Source organism: Rhipicephalus microplus, chromosome 6 (assembly GCF_043290135.1).
Source record: "Rhipicephalus microplus isolate Deutch F79 chromosome 6, USDA_Rmic, whole genome shotgun sequence".
NCBI lineage: Eukaryota > Metazoa > Arthropoda > Arachnida > Ixodida > Ixodidae > Rhipicephalus > Rhipicephalus microplus.
This window is the reverse complement of record NC_134705.1, coordinates 130071429-130089175: the sequence shown is the minus strand read 5'-3', so window position 1 is coordinate 130089175 and position 17747 is coordinate 130071429. Positions and strand designations below refer to the sequence as shown.

General features: G+C 45.1%; 1 protein-coding gene across 1 annotated transcript in view; it reads left to right on the top strand.

Annotated features, from left to right (window-relative positions):
• LOC119167376 (uncharacterized) overlaps nt 1-17461 on the top strand; it is a 63751-nt gene extending 46290 nt beyond the window's left edge. Inside the window, exons 2-5 of the mRNA XM_037418848.2 lie at nt 11235-11373; nt 13978-14123; nt 15565-15694; nt 17137-17461. Coding sequence (XP_037274745.1) covers nt 11235-11373; nt 13978-14123; nt 15565-15694; nt 17137-17380 — 659 coding nt within the window. The 3' untranslated portion in view covers nt 17381-17461. The remainder of the gene's footprint in view (nt 1-11234; nt 11374-13977; nt 14124-15564; nt 15695-17136) is intronic.
• The last annotated feature ends 286 nt before the right edge of the window (nt 17462-17747 follow it).

Sequence of the window (17747 nt, the reverse complement as noted above, 5' to 3'; positions counted from 1 at the left end):
TGTTTGATTCGACAATGCTTACGTAACGAAGAAAGTGATGTGAGCAAATGTTTCGCAGGAGGTGACGTGGGATTTGGTTTGTAAACCGTTTTGGGCACATTTGCTAACGAAAATTTCGTAATCAATCACTCGCCATACACTTCCTGTTCGATTTGTTTTAGTTCTGCCATTCTTCGCAGTTGATGGAAAGCCACTTTGTGTGTCCAACATCCAAACAAACGATACTGCAGTCGACTCATTCGAATGAAAACGGCTTTGCGGCAGCCTGATACATTTTTTTCCTGTTAATCAGCTATCCCGGCATGTGGCGTTGAGAAGTCTTGTGTAAAAGTCTAATATGGTGGCGCCCATGCTTGAGAAAAAAAGAAAAAAAAATATTCGCAGATTATAATGAAAACGCTGGTCGTGCTGGGAACAATGTACACGCGTGTTTCAATAAGTAAGAGGAAACTATAATGAACTTCAATGCGAAGAAGACATTTTAAGACCTCCTTTATGGTTCTTCAAGGAAGAAGATGGTGTAACCAGTGCAACGCCGATCACTCTTCGCTATTTCCAGCCCTGGTGGCCACGCGCATTGCCCGCCATTTGGCAGGCGTAACGTCCTACAGAGTCTTCCCGGAAACCAGTGCAAGAAAGGGCATGACTGATCGAAAGGTCGAATTTATCAGCAACTGTTTTACATGTGATACATTCACCAACCTACCTAAATGCCTTACGGAAAAGAAATACACAGAAAAAAGAAGTAATCCGGTTATGTAAGCGCACCTAATAATAAGACTCTGTAGCAGGAACATGCACGGATATTTCCGGTTTTTTTTTTCTCTCGAGGAACTAAAAGAAACAATGAGGAAGATTCGTGCGAGTTCACCTGAAGGGTCACAAAAGGGGAAAAAAAGAGAAGACGGAAGGAAAGAAAGATGGTGCAGGCTGAGAAGCACGGTGACATCCTTGCGCTTACGGTAGCAACGAAATACGCCCGCACGTGCATGTTTATGTATGTGCCCGCATACGCCCAATACCGTCTCTAAGCCCGGAAATCTTCTTCGAGGGCTGCGGCTGCTTCCGGAATCGCACACGCTCTTCGTGCCACATTGCACGCGCACCGACGCGGTGGCTTTATCGTTTTTCCCGATTGAATTCGAGTGCGCGCAGAACCGAGTCGCGTGTATAGGCGCAGTCCTTGCCTCGACGTACGTGAGATCCCATAGAAGAACTCTTGCATGCATCAAGCGTGTATTGAAAGACCGGCGGTATTTTTCGATAAGATGCAACGCACTCTGCATACTTGGTGCTCAGGGAGCATGAAGCCTTTGGAGAAGCTGCCGGTTTTCTTTGTATCACGTGGTACCCGCTATGAGTGCCTTAACAGATAGCTGATAGCACTGTTATCTTCGTGTAACGAAGAGGTCTTGGTATGGTCAACATAAGTTTCGTTACTTTTGATTGTAAACATGCGTATAGCTTTTAGGCCTTGACAATATTTTGGCCTTCACGGATGCTACAAACAAACGCCGAGTTTGGGGACAGAAGTTTGTTATCGCTCGACAAGAAGTTTTGGCAGTTTTTTTTTTGCCGTACTTCCCGTAAACTGAATGGGCAAGCGTCGAGGAACATTGATACAATTTCGAGGCTCCACAACAAGAATATCTTGATTGATTGATTTGTGGGGTTTAACGTCCCAAAACCACCATATGATTATGAGAGACGCCATAATGGAGGGCTCCGGAAATTTTGACCACCTGGGGTTCTTTAACGTGCACCCAAATCTGAGCACACGGGCCTACAACATTTCCGCCTCCATCGGAAATGCAGCCGCCGCAGCCGGGATTTGAACCCGCGACCTGCGGGTCAGCAGCCGAGTACCTTAGCCACTAGACCACCGCGGCGGGGCAAGGATATCTTGCATTTCCTTGGTTTCAAGTTTAGCGCTTTCGAAGAACCTGAGCCAGGTTACACGTATATGAAATATTTTACTTTGATTTTGATATTTTCATCGTCTAGCATCTGCATGCTGACCCAACGACAACGGGAATCATATACTGACGAGCCAACACAGATCACTGGGTTGACGCACTTTGCTTCTTGCGTGTAGCCTGAATCGCAGAAAAAGCGGTAGTTGCTGGATTATACGCTTACCTCGTCACAGTTTACGTAAACCACGTGCGACTGACTGAAGATGGCATAGTTGCTGCTATTATGTCACGAGTTTCTGCCTCCCCGTTATGTCTGACTGTGTTTACACGTCACTACGAAACCATCCACTCGATATCGAAACAAAAAGTACTTTTTAAGAAAAAATATATTAATTCCAAGGCCTCTTGACACTCTTTTCAGTGTTTTCGACCTCAGCTATTTGTTTTGCGTAACAATAAAAATATTTCAAACTTGCTTGAGTGCTTCTAGAACAATGGGCAAATAATTACGTAGAAAGAAATTTATTTGAAGCTGACGTGTTGTCTTCTTGAGCGATGAAGATAGAAAATTAAACGCTTTGTACTGGTTCGGGAATAATACGATCGGCGTTATGATGAGTGAAATATTTATAAGCAAGGGAGCACATAAAATCAAAAGCTGGCAGGCCCGTAGTTACGAAATTCGCTCACTGGTTTCTCGGCTACTGTGTTTCCTGACAGGGACCAGTCGAAGATTGTTCTGTGTTTTAAACTAAGCAACGATTAAACAGGGGTTGCTTTGGTTACCTTACCTCGAGCGCACACTATAAACGGGGTCACACAAGTTAAAACATAAGGAATTGTGCGATGTCATACTGGCCGAACTACAACCGTTGGCTTGTTGGTTCACGGAGGTGGTGAACGCGAACATGCTTAGTTTGAACCACGCTGACTTTACCAGCAACACGATTTTGGCGCGGCACCGCAGCTATGAAAGTTTGGGCGTAGGTTTCGCTGCTTTAAAAAAAAAAAAGTCTGCGTTCTCTATCTGGTTGGTTCTGACTTTCGTAATATATTACTCTCTTTTAAGTGGCATGTTAACACGTTTGTGGGAAACAAGATTCTCAGAGGAGAGTACAATGACCTCGAATGAGAGTCAACGTACTACTTTAAAGAGAGCCATGCATGTGGCAAGTCAGGACTCTTAAAAAAAGAGTGAAATGACTTTTTTCTCCCTTACAGTGTAATAGACAAAAATTTTCAACCCAAAACGAGACAATACTTAAAAAGTAAAAGTTCCTATAGACATTGATTTTCAGCTTTATGATGATTAGGGGCTGGCGTTCATCGTGTTTGTGATCATTCATTTTTCATTGTTTTACGGACGTTGTCTAGGAAGTTCTCAAGCGAGATGAGAACTTCCCTTTTTCTGGACGTTTACGTGAACATGAAATGAACGAGGACACGTTGGACAGGGACACACCGAACAAGATACACACAATAGATCACCAATTCATTGGCATCGCTTTAATCGACAGGAACCTTTCGTGGGGTGATCACATGTCATACTTGATGGAGTCACTGTCGTTCACGTGCTGATATTTCTAGCCGCTGAAACGTGAGTCACATACGTGTCTTCCAAGCTTCTACTATAGAGGGCGCTCTTTCTGTAGCATTCGCGATATAGCACTCCAGTGCCTTTCAACGCAGAAAAAAATGACATTCGGGCCCTGCAAAGCATACCAGGCCAAGTCCTTCACACATGTTTGGGGCTCCTTTGGTGGGCTCACATGGTGGCCACGGTTGCCATTGCCAAGGACTACCGGACTGCGACATATATAACTGTCAGTACACTGCGGGCACATATTCGTCATATATCCAGAGTGCCCAACCACCTTGCTACCAAAACAAAAAAAGGCCAAAGGCAGCTTATTCCGAAATTGTTTCGGCAAGCCAGTCTTCGATATTGTGAAGATATTCATCCGCAAATAAACCGCGCTCGCAGCAAAGGTGCTTGAGAAGATCTCATGCGCACCTTGAAGTGCCGGGGATCTCTAAAAAGAATAAGCTGTCATCTGTCAAGGATATCTCATTGTACTTTTTACATAATCCGTAGGCTAACCGAATGGTTCGGTATTGGGAAGTTCGACGGATGTATGCTGTGCAATCTCGATTGATCGTTGCCAAGTTAAAGGCCTGACACGTCACAACATCATGGGGCTCCGAGCTCACCACCTTTCAAGCTACAATGGAATTTGTTATACAATATTCCGTAAGTGGGCCGTATTCTATGAATCTGAGGCAGTCTTTGAATACGTGAAAGACTAAGACGTAGAAACAGTCATCAGTTGGTGTTTCATCAACGAAATTTTTCACCGCACCGCTAATCAAATACATGACATAGCTTTACAATCGCTGTCATCACGTTGTGGCATCATGTGCGGCAGCTACCTCTTCGACGACGCTGCTTGATCTGCCCACGATGGAGCACCCTAGCTGCTTTTACCTTCGTCACGAGTAGACGCTGCACGAGAACTTCGCCACATTGCGCATAATGCCATCACGCGAACGCACTGCGATTCTCCGCCAAACTACAACCATCAAGCGCAGAACCTTTATTCATCAATCCGTTGCAGTTGCCAACTGCCAAGAAAGATTTCGCGACATGATGCTACGATACTCTGGCGACTGTGGGTCGGTCTAGCGTTCACAGATCCGTTCAACTATTGCACCAGGATAGAAAATTCATCAATGTGCGATAACTGCGACTGTTTAGAGTGTATCAACTATTGTGCCACTGCCCCCCCCCCCCCCCCCCATCTCAACATGCCAGACTCTTGCCAGACTCTCCAGTGTGCCTTGAGGAGACTTGATGATCAGCTTTGGACTAAAGGAAGGACTTCGGGAGCTCTGCCTGGCCCCCCTAGAAAGCTTGCTCAGAAAGCCACATGGACCCTGCGGCAGTTTCTGAAGTCAACATAACTGAGCGACCGCCGGTCTTTCTTTCTTTCTTTCTTTCTTTCTTTCTTTCTTTCTTTCTTTCTTTCTTTCTTTCTTTCTTTCTTTCTTTCTTTCTTTCTTTCTTTCTTTCTTTCTTTCTTTCTTTCCCCTTTTTATCACCTTATTACCCTTTCTATAAGTAGGCTCGGAAACTAAGCGTTCCCTCTTTCTTCATCGATCTATCTCTTTCACTGAAGCACGCACATTTCTTCTCGTGATGCAGTCTTACCATTCGAAAAAATCAACAATCAGCTGACATTCGCTCTGGAACGGCCACTGTTTAAGCGACGTGTTTCCTCATACCACCCATCGATCCCTGATGGAAGCTGTTCCCACCTTCTCACAGTCGACAGCCGCTAAAGACGCGTCGCGGACAGCTTTGACCCCACGGGTCAATCTCGGTCGAAGCACGCGCAGCGTTAACGCCCGCCTCTCGGCGGCCTCGTCGATGAAGACGCATGCGGGCGATGGTGTGACGGCACACGTTTATACCCGGTGACCTGCACGCACCGAGGAAATATGCGTCGTTGGTTGCTCCCGGGGAAAGCGCCTCGTGTGTGCGTCCGCAACGACCCGATCGGCGGGGCCGATCTAGGACGACCACCAAAATAGACCGCGTCGCCGTCGCTTCGTCACCGCGCACCGACTCGCCGGCGAAGACGTCTCGCCACTTCCTTCCCCGTGCAAGACGACGGTGCCGACGATCGACGAGAGCAGGAAACCCGCAATGCGGGAGTGTAGTACGTAACCGAGTGAATCGGAGGAAGAATCTATATCGCGTTTGTCCACCGCCGTTCGTCTTGCCGGCTTTCTTTCTGGTCACAGATGGCTGGCTCTGGCGTCGATAAGGATATGAAACGTGCATTGCGCCATCTCGCTCTTTCTCCGAAATTGTGGGATTTGTTGCAGTATGCGATCGCGGCGAATTGTTGAGTCTCGCTTTTGCCACGTGACTGAACAATTTCCCACCGTGAAGAGAGGAAGTGTCGCGCTCTTTTTAGCGCCCGTTGGGCAATTTCCTAAGTGTCCATTGTCCAGAAAGCGTCATCTGCGAGCTCGCCTGAGGTTTGCGGGCTAGCCGAATTCCTGAAGTCATCGTCTTGACGCTGGCGAAACCTTTGAAGTCGCGACATTCCTTAACTGTTTCTCGACCCCTTGTTGATCACTCCCATCGAGCTCAACTTCTCAAATGTCCATTGCGTTTGGAATTGTGACCCTTGTATTCCACGAAATGCCGTCAAAGATTGGTTGCTACTCATGGTTATACGCTGTTCAATTACGAACCTTTCGGCATTGCAAAGTTAGAGATTTCTGGCTCGGGGAAAGAAAGAGAAAGTAAATGTTTATCGATAGCAAGGGCACCGTGCTCCCAAAGTGGCTGGCCACTTTAATCTATAGCTTAATCCCTTCGCCATCTCTCGTGCCCGTTACACAAGACAGCGCACGCTTATTCTGTAGGTCTGTATCCAATAGTTCGGTCTCGCATAGCTCGTCAGTTAACGTAGTGGTTCGAGAGTTTTGTATGTGTCCTCATACCAAACGACATTGAGTGTCCGGGACATCACATGGCATGGCATGACAAGAAATTCATTATGGTCCAGACAATTTACGGCCCGAGAGCAAAGTCACCAGGCTAAATCAGTGACAAGTATATCTTGCGGTATCTATCTTTCGGCCCCTTTCCAATAATAATAATAATAATAATAATAATAATAATAATAATAATAATAATAATAATAATAATAATAATAATAATAATAATAATAATAATAATAATAATAATAATAATAATACTCTAGTATATGATTACAAAAGTCATATTTTGAAGAGCCATGGCGCTAGGTACCTCATTATTCCGGCCTTTAGACAGGTTTCTAGAAGCAGACTTGGTCACCGATAAATGTAACAACGCAAGCTTTGGCTGACGTCCACTCCAGAACCAATAATCAGGTATTGCTATAAGGCCAAGGTCCAATGGTGCATCGTGTACTAACGAATTTCTTCGATTTTTATCACCCCCGTTTCTTGAATTAATCGTCACACGTCAATCGTAACATACAAAGACGGCGTTGATTTGTAGTCGCAAGAATAGTGGATTCTGCAGCAAAACTGACGTGGTGGTAAGTGTCGGGGTGCATCATGCAGAGTCCGTGCGAGAACACAAAGTAGTTCCCCGGATAGTGAAACTAAGCGAACTTATGCAGAGAAACAGGCAATGGATAGGTCCGACTGTAATTTATAGACGACCTAGGACACACAGGTGCCGCCATTCTGGGCTGCTAAACAAATATTTTCTTGTGTTTGTGTATCGCCACGTGAAATCATAGGGCCTTGGAACATTGAAGGCACCAACTCCACCATTTTTTCTGCTTTGGCGTACGCCGCAGAAGTGTGCGTTTACTTGTGAAAGATGCAAAGCGGCAACCAAATGGGGCAGTACCAAAACCCACCTGTAAATTGGTCGACAGAAAAACAGAAAGAAGGTATGGAGGGTGGCGGTGGAGGGGGCACATCATAATCATAGGGGTGAACAGTGACATGAAAAGGTTGGTTTCGAAACAGCTGCGCGACACGTTTATCTACCTTAACGTTTAAAGCAGTAACATTTATCGGGGTGTTTTTTTGAGCCAAGACTACGAAATGAAAGTTACTGCATGCGTGCTATGGCGTGGGACTCTGGATTAGTTTTAACCACCTGGGGCTTTTTAACGTGCCCCTAAATGTAAGTGTACACAGGCATTTTTGTATGTCAGCCGCATAGAAATAACGATAATGTTGATGATGATGATGGTGATGATGTCACTGCTCTAATGGGGATCATTCACAAAGTGGTATGAACCAAAAACCGGGTGGCAGGATGTTTAGGGTAGACACCTGTGGAGCTAAAAGCAGACACTGCAACTTCAGGCTAAAAACAAAACCGATCATCGAAATGCCATCGCTAACGCCGGTTGTCAATTCAGTGGCCTTGAACTCGATAGCGGGAGACCTGCTTAGTTAACACACTCGATATTAAAGCGGTGGGTGCCACATCATCGTGCAAAGCCTTCTCGACTTCGTTCATGCAGCAATTTGTGGTAGTAAGGCAGGGCTATAGAGGTTAGCTTCTCTAGAAAGGTTGTTACTTGAGTCTAGAACTTTGTGGCGAAACAGCGAGGACGACGGGACGAGGAATATGTGTAACACTGCACTTACTATGAAGTGATTTTTTTCGCAGTGTATATCCTGATGCCCCCCTTACTCAGTGCCCTTTAATGGACATGTAAGGTATTTTATTAAGTAAAAATAATCTTTATGAGAAAAGCAGCAATTTTAAAAGAAGGCAAACAAATATCGAAAAATGATACAGATGCTATTGAGCGACTTCACCGGCCGACCATTTTGTCAAGTTCGATAAGAATTTTGCAAGAAGCGGCAAATTGAGACTTTATGTGCACCTGAACATGAAAAAAAAAATGGTGCGAGATAATGATTTTGCGGTCGTTATGGAACTGTACAAAATCGAGAAAGCCTGACAATCATAAATCCAGGAAACCAAATATGATGGTCGAAAAAAAACCTCAACTTTGTTATCTTTTCGTTATATTCTACTTTTGGTTTTTGTTGGTGTTAGAATATCTGGTTTTAGCAATTTTAGTCACTTTCGTACCAACCACCATGTAAAATTTCTTTTGCCATTTTTTCTCAAATGTTCATGCGTTTATAAATATGCATGCGCCGAATCTGGCTAAATCCTTACTCAAATTGATAAAAAAGCCATCCGACCAAGCACTCGGCTGGCCGTGCAGTTGTCCGCCTTCTTATATATTCTCTGCCTTTCCAATACATAAATCAGCTGGTAGCACTGTGTCTTGCATATTGTCCGTCCCGTCGTTTGCGCTCTTTCACAGAAACGTTCACGAAAAAACAGGGCCATCTCAGAACCCATCTCACACAACGCAATAAGAGAAGGCGTTGCCTCATGAAGTGGTTGGGCCGTCGTAAGGTAACAGTGGCTCTCTTAGGTTAAGTTACGATGATTATTTTATTATTTCGCGTTGTAAGAGACTGCAATAGCTTGGGCCTGCGTAGATTCAACTAGAATTACGTGCATAAATGTCGAACCAGCAGCCGTGAAATCCAAAAAACCCGGCTTGCGTACCTGGCTGCTGTGGGTCTATTGTTTGAGCTCCGTGCAGTGCTTACACAAGCTGAGTGGTAGGAGTTGAGTTGAATGAACTTTATTTGTCCAATGGTTGTTGCTGTGCCCGGGGCTAGGCTGCCAGGGACACATCGTTTGAGGAGCATCTTCCAAGGTCCTCGGTGATGGCCCTGGCCTACTGTACCTCGTCTTCAAGAGCCTCACTGAGAAGGGCTGCTCGCCATCGCTCAGCAAGGTGCCCCTTTCGAAGGGTCCTTCAGTTGACGTCATCCTTTATCGTGGCTCATCTTCGTCTCTTGCGCATTGCCAAAGCATATGTGCCATATCGGCCCGTTCGTGCGCGTGCCACGTGCATCCAGGCGACGGGTGCAGCGTGGGCCATAAGCGGTGCAGATGGTAGGGGTCGGTGAACGTGCCCGTCTGCAGCCATCTTAGGTCCAACGCCTGCGGCATGAACTTTTTTTCAGAGGTGTGAGCCGGTGACAGTGTGTGTCCTATAGATGGGCGGCACCTCCACTCCAGGGTGCTATGAGTTTGCAGCTTGCCTCTGACTCACCAGATGTCGCTAATTTTCAAGGCTTGAGCTTGTGAGTGAGACCTCACACTGCGTGGTGTTTGGTGCGGAGAAGCAATATTAGTGTGAATGGGATGAAAGCTTTAGTGTTCTTCAAACGAGCGTGAAATAGCAGGACTAATTTTCGAATAGATACATTCCTAGTGAAGATGAACTACAAGAATGCTCGCTAAATTAGAAAGCGGCGCATTCGCACGATAACATCTGCAGTGGGGATGAGTGTTCAACGGCATTTTACCATACCACTGACCAGCTTTGGTGTGTTGGCACCGATTCCTGAAGTTTTCAGAAAAACTTCTCAATGGTGGCACTAGTGCGCCAAAAAAAGTCTTCCATATTTTGCCTGATGCGGGCTGACCTCGCCTTACGAGGGGAGTGGTGACAAACGTCGCCATCACCGTTATGATGTCGCTAGTAATATTAATCAGCCTTGGTGATTCTCACAGCTATTCTTTATCCTAATCTTACATAGATAAACGCATTATTGTTCGCACCTTGTTTCGTAATCAGTTTGAACTTTCTTAAGTTAGTGGTGGCCTTAGCCAGAAAGGCCACAGCCTACATAAAGTTCTGCACGGATAAACAAGAAAAATATTGTTCTATTTTTGGACAAACCTTTTTGCGCCCTTATTGTGCTGATGCACGGAAAGTGTGTAAAGAAACGTCTGCGTCTTTGATGAACGCGCAAAAGGTAGGAAAAAGAGGGGACGTTTCTGACAGCTGACCGACACAAGCCACTTTCCGCTTGTAAGCGTTCCGGAGCTCCGTGACACACAGACTGACCGCTTCTTGATGACTTTCTTTCGACACCTGTTCTATCTCCATGTACACTTTTCTAAATGCGAATCAATTCTTAGCGAACTTCGGCGACTTTGACCGTATCTGTCCGTTTACCTAACCGCCAACGACTTTTAGCTCTCCAGGCCATTTCAATAATGGGAGCTATACTAAATTTGGCATTTCATAACATAACTGCATGGCGTAAGTGACTAGCCATAACATGAAGATCATGACATGTGTATCATGAATTTCCTTATTTAATTTTGATGCAGAAGGTATCAGATGTTTAAGACATTTGAGTGTCTCGTGTGTTTTCCTATTCTTAAAAAGATTTCTTAGCGCATTGAGTCTTACTTCCAATTCGGAGCCCTTTAGGTTCATAGAAAACACGCGAATAGAGCCAGTCGTGCAATCACTTGTGACTGGCGATCCAAGAGCGACCCCATGCTGCTGGTGTTCACACCTGCATACAACCAATACCCGTCTTCACAGAGAATTCACGTCTGCTCGTATTGCTGTTGCCCCGTAAAATGATAGATGACGTTCCGTTTCTGCAAACATGATAGTTTCAGACGTTTGCGACTGAGTAGCGAGAGATTGAACCAGATCAGCCGCTTTTGTGATCAAAGCTGTCAGTTGTGATTAGTAGCTTTGTGACTAATCTGGTCGCACAACTGGTCTTTTCGAACAATTAAAAAAGATACAGCAAAATAGAGACAAAAAAGTGATAGTTTCTGCAGTCCCAGGTAAAATATACGCGTAATAACTTTGTTCCGAGTGACATTTTTGATGATGTGCAGTATTGATGTTGAGACATGTTTTGTAACACGCATTGTCATCGCAGGTCTGCGGCCCGCGGTGGGCATCTCTCTCAAGATGGGCTGCAGCATAGAAGTGCTGGACAAGTGTGGCGCTGACCTGGTCATTTTCGGCACGGGCCACACGGTTCCCAACAACACCAAAGAGCTGCTCAAGCAGTGCGAGTGAGTAGCCCACATCAGCATTGTGTTGGAAATGTCCACTCTATCACTTTATTTCTGTTGCTGATGTCAGAGTGGAGTTCCTCAAGCAGTGCGAGTGAGTAGCCCACATCGGCATTGTGTTGAAAATATACACTCTATCACTTTATTTCTGATGCTGATGTCAGAGTGGCCTCACGAATAGTCGGGTAAGTGTGTTATCTGTTGTTTGCTTCCATGTTTTTTACTTATTACAGTCGTTTGTAAGCGAAACAGACGTGCCTATGCTAGGCAACTCATTAGCTTAGAAGAGATAGCTGATCGCCAGTGTCTCCGACCCCTCTTTCATTTGCGCTTGCCTAATCAGATATGTGTTACTCGCCTGTTTTCATCACATTTAGGAGACATGCTCAGTTGCCCTGCCTTATGTAATCGAGTTGCGGAACGAAATACGTGACCATGAAAAGTTTAGGCATGAATATTTATTTTTAAGGGCACAGTATTATTTTATTTTTATTTTTTTATTTATTATATCCTCAAAGGTTCCGTATGGAACTTTACATGAGGGGTGGGCGATGAAAGGCGGTATCAAAAGTAAAGGTTAAGATGCAGTTGAGTCTGCTGCTTGTATGGCATTCCTGAAGCGCGCAGAATCCCGGATGACAGCCGCCTCTTCCGGAAGGTCATTCCAGTCTCGGGCGGTGCGCAAAAAGAATGACTGTTGAAATGATGTGGTGTGAGCACGTGGCGGAATTACAGCGTTTGGATGACTTCTGCGATGGCCTCGATGGACTGGTTGGATGAGCTGGTTGTCACGTGTGGCTGAATGAAAGAATTTGTGAAAAAGGCACAAACGTGCAATATGACGACGAAAAGCGAGGGTAGGAAGCTTTAACTGGTTTTTTAGGTTGGAGATGCTGGAGTAACGGGAGTAATCTGAAGCAATGAATCTGGCTGCTCGGTTCTGGACAGATTCCAGAATTTTAATATGATTTGTTTGGTGGGGGTCAAAGACGGCAGATGCATATTCAAGTTTAGGTCTGACAATGGTGATATAAGCGAGTAGTTTAACGGAAGGTGGTGCCATGAAAATGTTGCGGCGTACGTAACCAAGGGCACGGTTAGCGGAGTAAGCTATGTGATCTATGTGGTCACCCCATGATAGGTCGCTCGTAAGATGGACACCTAGATATTTGATTGAGTTAGTAGCAGCTATAGGACAGTTGTTGATGGTGTAAGTAGCCGGCGCGTAGTTTCTGCGACGATGGAAAGAAATGAGCAATGTTTTATTCGTATTCAGAGACATCAGCCAAGTGTTACACCACTGTTGAATGCGTAAGAGGTCATGCTGTAGGGAAGAAACATCGGTAGAGTTATGTATTGGACGGTAAAGGACACAATCGTCGGCAAAAAGACGAATATTAGATTGAACAGAAAGTGGAATGTCGTTAATATATATCAAGAATAGGAGAGGCCCGAGGACGGTACCTTGGGGCACGCCAGACAGAACTGGGGAGAGGTTGGAAGAAAGGTTATTAACATGCACAAATTGTTTGCGGTTTGTTAAGAATGCTTTAAGAATGCTTTGATCCAGTTGAAAACATACTGGTGAAGGCTTAGACGCGAGACTTTTAGTAGCGTTGCGGACGGCAGTGACTATGTTCACTGCCGTCCGCAACGTTTGAGAGAGGGCAGCGCGAGACCTCGCAACCTAGCCCGTATAACAAGGAAATATTTTCGGGGAAGGGTGCCACACGCTGAATGCCTGCCCGGTCACGGTGGTCTAGTGGCTATAGTACTCGGCTGCTGACCTGCAGGTCGCAGCATTGAATACCGGCTGCAGCAGCTGCATTTTCGATAAAGGCGAAAATGCTGCAGTTACATGTGCTAAGATTTGGTTGCAAGTTAAACAACCCTATAAGTGGTCGAAAATTCTGGAGCCCTCCACTATGGTGTCTCTCATTGCCATACGGTGGTTTTGCGACGTTAAAATCCTCATATGATTTAATCCAAATCACGTTGAATGTCTTGAAGGAAGGTTATTTTTATTATTTGTCCTTGGTAAAACACCTCCTCCGTCCGAATGTCGGGGGGGGGGGGATGTTTTAGTGATGTAAACACCTGTGCTTGGAACGCAAAGGTGGCGTACCGTAGTTGTTTATTTTAGGTTGTGCCCGCACGAGCTACATGCTTTACCACTTACAGATTCTTTGCTCGGTAAGCATATTAAATAAATGATTCTATTCACTGCTTTCTCAATATTTGTATCAACGTTGACGAGATATGTAGAACAAAGCAATTATGCTAAGCTGTCCCGCATTTGGTATAAAGGACTGTGGATCATGTGAGTCATATTAAGCAAAAAAAAAAGTCTTGCCCCAACATACTAAGCTTGCGTACTTCGAGATCGAGCATTCCAGCGAGTCCGGACACTGACAGAGTGACTTAGGCTTACTAGGCAAATTGATATTTTCAGCTATGTGATTCTATGCGACGCTTGTGTTCTCTTCATCCGCATGATGATTGTGCTGCGTAAAAAATGCTTCAGTGCGACACCGGGTGATCGTTCAGTGAGTGAGTGGCTTGTTTTGAGACTGAGGAAGTGGAAGTGTGGTGTTTCCATCGCAGGATCGAGTTTTCCGCCGGCATCTGTGCGCGCCAGTTCGCCAACCGGTGCCTGCCTCCGCTTCCACGGGGCATGGTGGTGGTCATCCTGGAAGGCATCAGCCAGGAAGTCTCCTCCAAGTGCAATGTCTCCAATCCATTACACGATGGTAGGTGGAACTAAACAAATTGAGTTAAAGTGTTATTAGTGGATAAGCGTTTTGATATGACATGGCAGGCTGAAACCAAGAGATGGAATGAAGAGGACGCGAAACAAGCAAATACGCACTTGTTTTGACTGTTTCAGTTTGTCCTCTTTTTGTTGTGCGCTTTAAGCTTTAATGATGGCCAAAAAAATGGTGTCTAACTCGCCCTAATGTGTCCTTACATAGCGTGGTGCCAAGTGTTAGATTATCGTTTCAGGAGAGAGAAATAAATAAAAGGAAGAGACAGGGAGGTGAAACTAATAAAACTGGTTTGCTACCCTCTACAGGGGTCGGAAAATAAGGGTCGGAGAGAGGGTAGACATAGAAACATATAAAATAAATTAGGAAAAAAACACACACATGCACACACATGTAGGGTGTTCTGATCACAGTTGTTTGGAGAGGCCGGTTAAACACAAGATGTGCAGGAGCGCCTTCACAGCCTTCTTCTCAGACATAAAGTCCCGTGAAACAGCCCAGGAAACAGTGATATTGCCTACGAGCTAATGCTGGAAGGAAATCTACAGTCTGCTATTTATGAGCAAACTGGAAAAACAACAACGTTATTCTCATAGGATACATACATACATAGGGGCGGTATCTGTAGGTAGACGTCTAGCTTTCCACGCCTCCAGGAGTGCATACTCGAGCGACAAGCTGCGTAATGTGGTCTTATCTTGATGCTGTGTGTGGATCCCATAAACCTTAATGCTTTCACCCTCCCTTCAACTTTAGTAGTGCTTGTGTACTTGTACTTTCCAACACTATGTCACGTGTGCAATTACTGCCCATTGTGACTCCATCTAGAGTGAGCTGAAATTCAGTGATGCATGTAGACGTTGAACAAAACTCCAGTTGTCAAATTCCATTTGAAATCTTCTGCTATATACAGATTACCACATAGCCTAATGCATATTCTCACAAAATTAAAACAACGCAATTTCACAAAAATGGATAAAAAAACTATGCAGTGATTTTGTCAGTGGTGACATTCGTTTGTGCAATATGGTGGCTTTATGCGCTACACATTGCGGAAAATGAAATTGATCAAATAATTAGGGAAAAAAAGGAAGACAGACGTGATTTAGCGCAGATTTCTCCTAGACGATACAAGACAAAGGGAACATACACAAGCGCTACACGCCCTTCCCTTCGTATTTTTGCGTCTCGGAAAAAAAAAATCTGCGCCAGATGACTTCACATGCGTAGCACCAACAAGACCAGATGTCATTTCTTGCTAAAGTAAGAAAGAAAGAACAGAAGAAAGAGAAAAAAGGAAGAAACAAAAAAAAAGAAAAAAAAGCTGCTTAGAACACATATGTCGGTTTATAACCAACTTCATTGCTCTTGAACTTCTAGAAAAAATGACGTTTACCAGCGAGGCCACGTACTGCTTTCTTCGCAGAGTTCCTGAAGCACGCTCCTTGCATGAACAAGGTCGGTGACACACTTCACATGTGCATGAAGAAGCTCACGCTCAGTCTGGACTACAGCGCCAGCATTGAGCCACACCTGAGGGTTGGCCGATCCTGCTGGTGAGTGTCCGAGTCTCTTCACCAGCCTATTTGGCTGGTACTTTAAGTTCTGGTATAGGAGTAAAGAAAGATAAAGAACAGCAAGGACATCAGGCATAAGAAAAGGATGAAGGTTGGTTGCTTTGCAGTAGCGCCCAAAAAACAACAGGAAGTGTTTAAACTCGGCTTTACTTCTAGAGCTTGCACTCATTACACGGAGATTGAGAGGGAGTTTCCCCTTTACTGTTACATCAGACTCACTGTTTATTTTGTTTTACTAGCGGACGTTGACTTGCATTAGAAGCAGTTGTGTATTTTCATGCACTAATATTTTAAGCGGAAATCGTGGCTGCGTGTTATATGGCTTTCAATAGCTGTCCTGATCAACAAAAATTTTATTGCCGAAACGTAGACTCCAGCAGCGTCCAATGTTCAGCTGTGATTTCAGGCACTGATATCCAATGAACTTGTAACTAATGCTGGCTATTCGCACAAATTTAATCTATGCTACCCAGGCGAGGTAATGGTGTGTCGCTTTTGTACGTTTTCAGAATTGTCGGTATATTGGAGTGAGCAAGTGTTGATTTATGGAGCAGTATTACAATTTGCGCTTTTGTACTACATAAGCGATTGGTGCAAGTAATTTCACACTCTAACTGTTTACAGCAATTATTTTCTAAAGAGGAAAGCTTCCTCTTCTCCAACGACGTTTGAAGTAGCTACATGTACGCTGAATGGCCTGCCTGACACAGCAAAGGCTTCAGCGAAACTGTCATGCGTACAAACCAAACAATGTAATATAAAATATGCAGACAATTCAATGATTTGAAAGCTGAATCTGTGGCTTTTCAAAGTCAATACCTTGTGGGGCGAGCAGAAACACGTCGCCCGCACAAATATGACTATGGGCATCAAATGAAACGCCACCAGTGCGGCACGTGGAGGGAGCTTCAGCAAAGATACAGTGAGTGCAATTTAGTCATCACCATTGACGCACACCACTGAAATCCGGTTAGCAAGCAGTGCATGATCCCCGTTCAGTCGGACGTTTTCGCGTATGTTTCAATTCTGGTAATAGAAATGAACTTAAAAGCAATGAAAGGAAGTAAAAGTGAGGTTACCGAAGGCGTTGAGCACACCAACGCCGGCGACGATTTTTAATCACATTGTGATATCACTTTATAAGAACAAGAACACAAGCAAAAGAATATAGTGGTATAGCTCAGTGCTATGATACCAGATGTGCGCGCCTGTCATTGCCCATTAGTGATGACCGGAAAACGCTTACTATGGCTTTGCTACTGATTTCCCTGCGCGTTCCGCTGTTCGCGTTTATTTGACGCCGATGATAACTTGCGCTTTCAGGAGATATTGCTGTTGTGCTGTCGATAAGGGAAGCCGCTTCTACGCACAAGTTATCATCGGTGTTAAAGAAAACTTATTTTTCACCTCACACTGCGCAGCAACTTTGCCGAGTACCTCAAGTGTTCGGGTGACGCGATGCGCAAGCAGTGCGGGGAGGAGGCCGAGGACTACATCAAGAAGCTGCTGACGAGGTCAGCAGGCGACTTCATCGAAATCGCCTGTATCAACCACCGAACCGACTTCGAGTCTTGCAAGTCGTCAGCGGCTGTGGTGGACATGTCGACGACGAGAATCACCTCGCTACTCTCACCCATGGCCAAGCTCGTTTCGGCCGAGGGCTAGCAGCTGCATTAGCCGTATTCTCGTACCCAACTCAAATCGGGGTTGCGGGATCTGAAACGCGCGAAATACCGCAGTAAATGAAGCTGACCGCAACAGGAATAGGAAGACCATCAGGAAGTGGACAGAGCTTGAATGTGATCATACTTAGCCAGCCATACACCCGTGTTCATTTTATAACTACTTGCGCGGATTGGAGTTCTCCATGTCCCTCGAGGGACACATGAGACACATGGTGACCACAGAGAAATAACTTGCGGCAGTCAGTTATAATCGCATAAGGAAACATTCGGACTTGCCTTGACGCACCGTTAAAGTGACGAGCCCGAGGTTTATTCTCATCTTTGTTTAGCCGGAGACCTGAAATGGT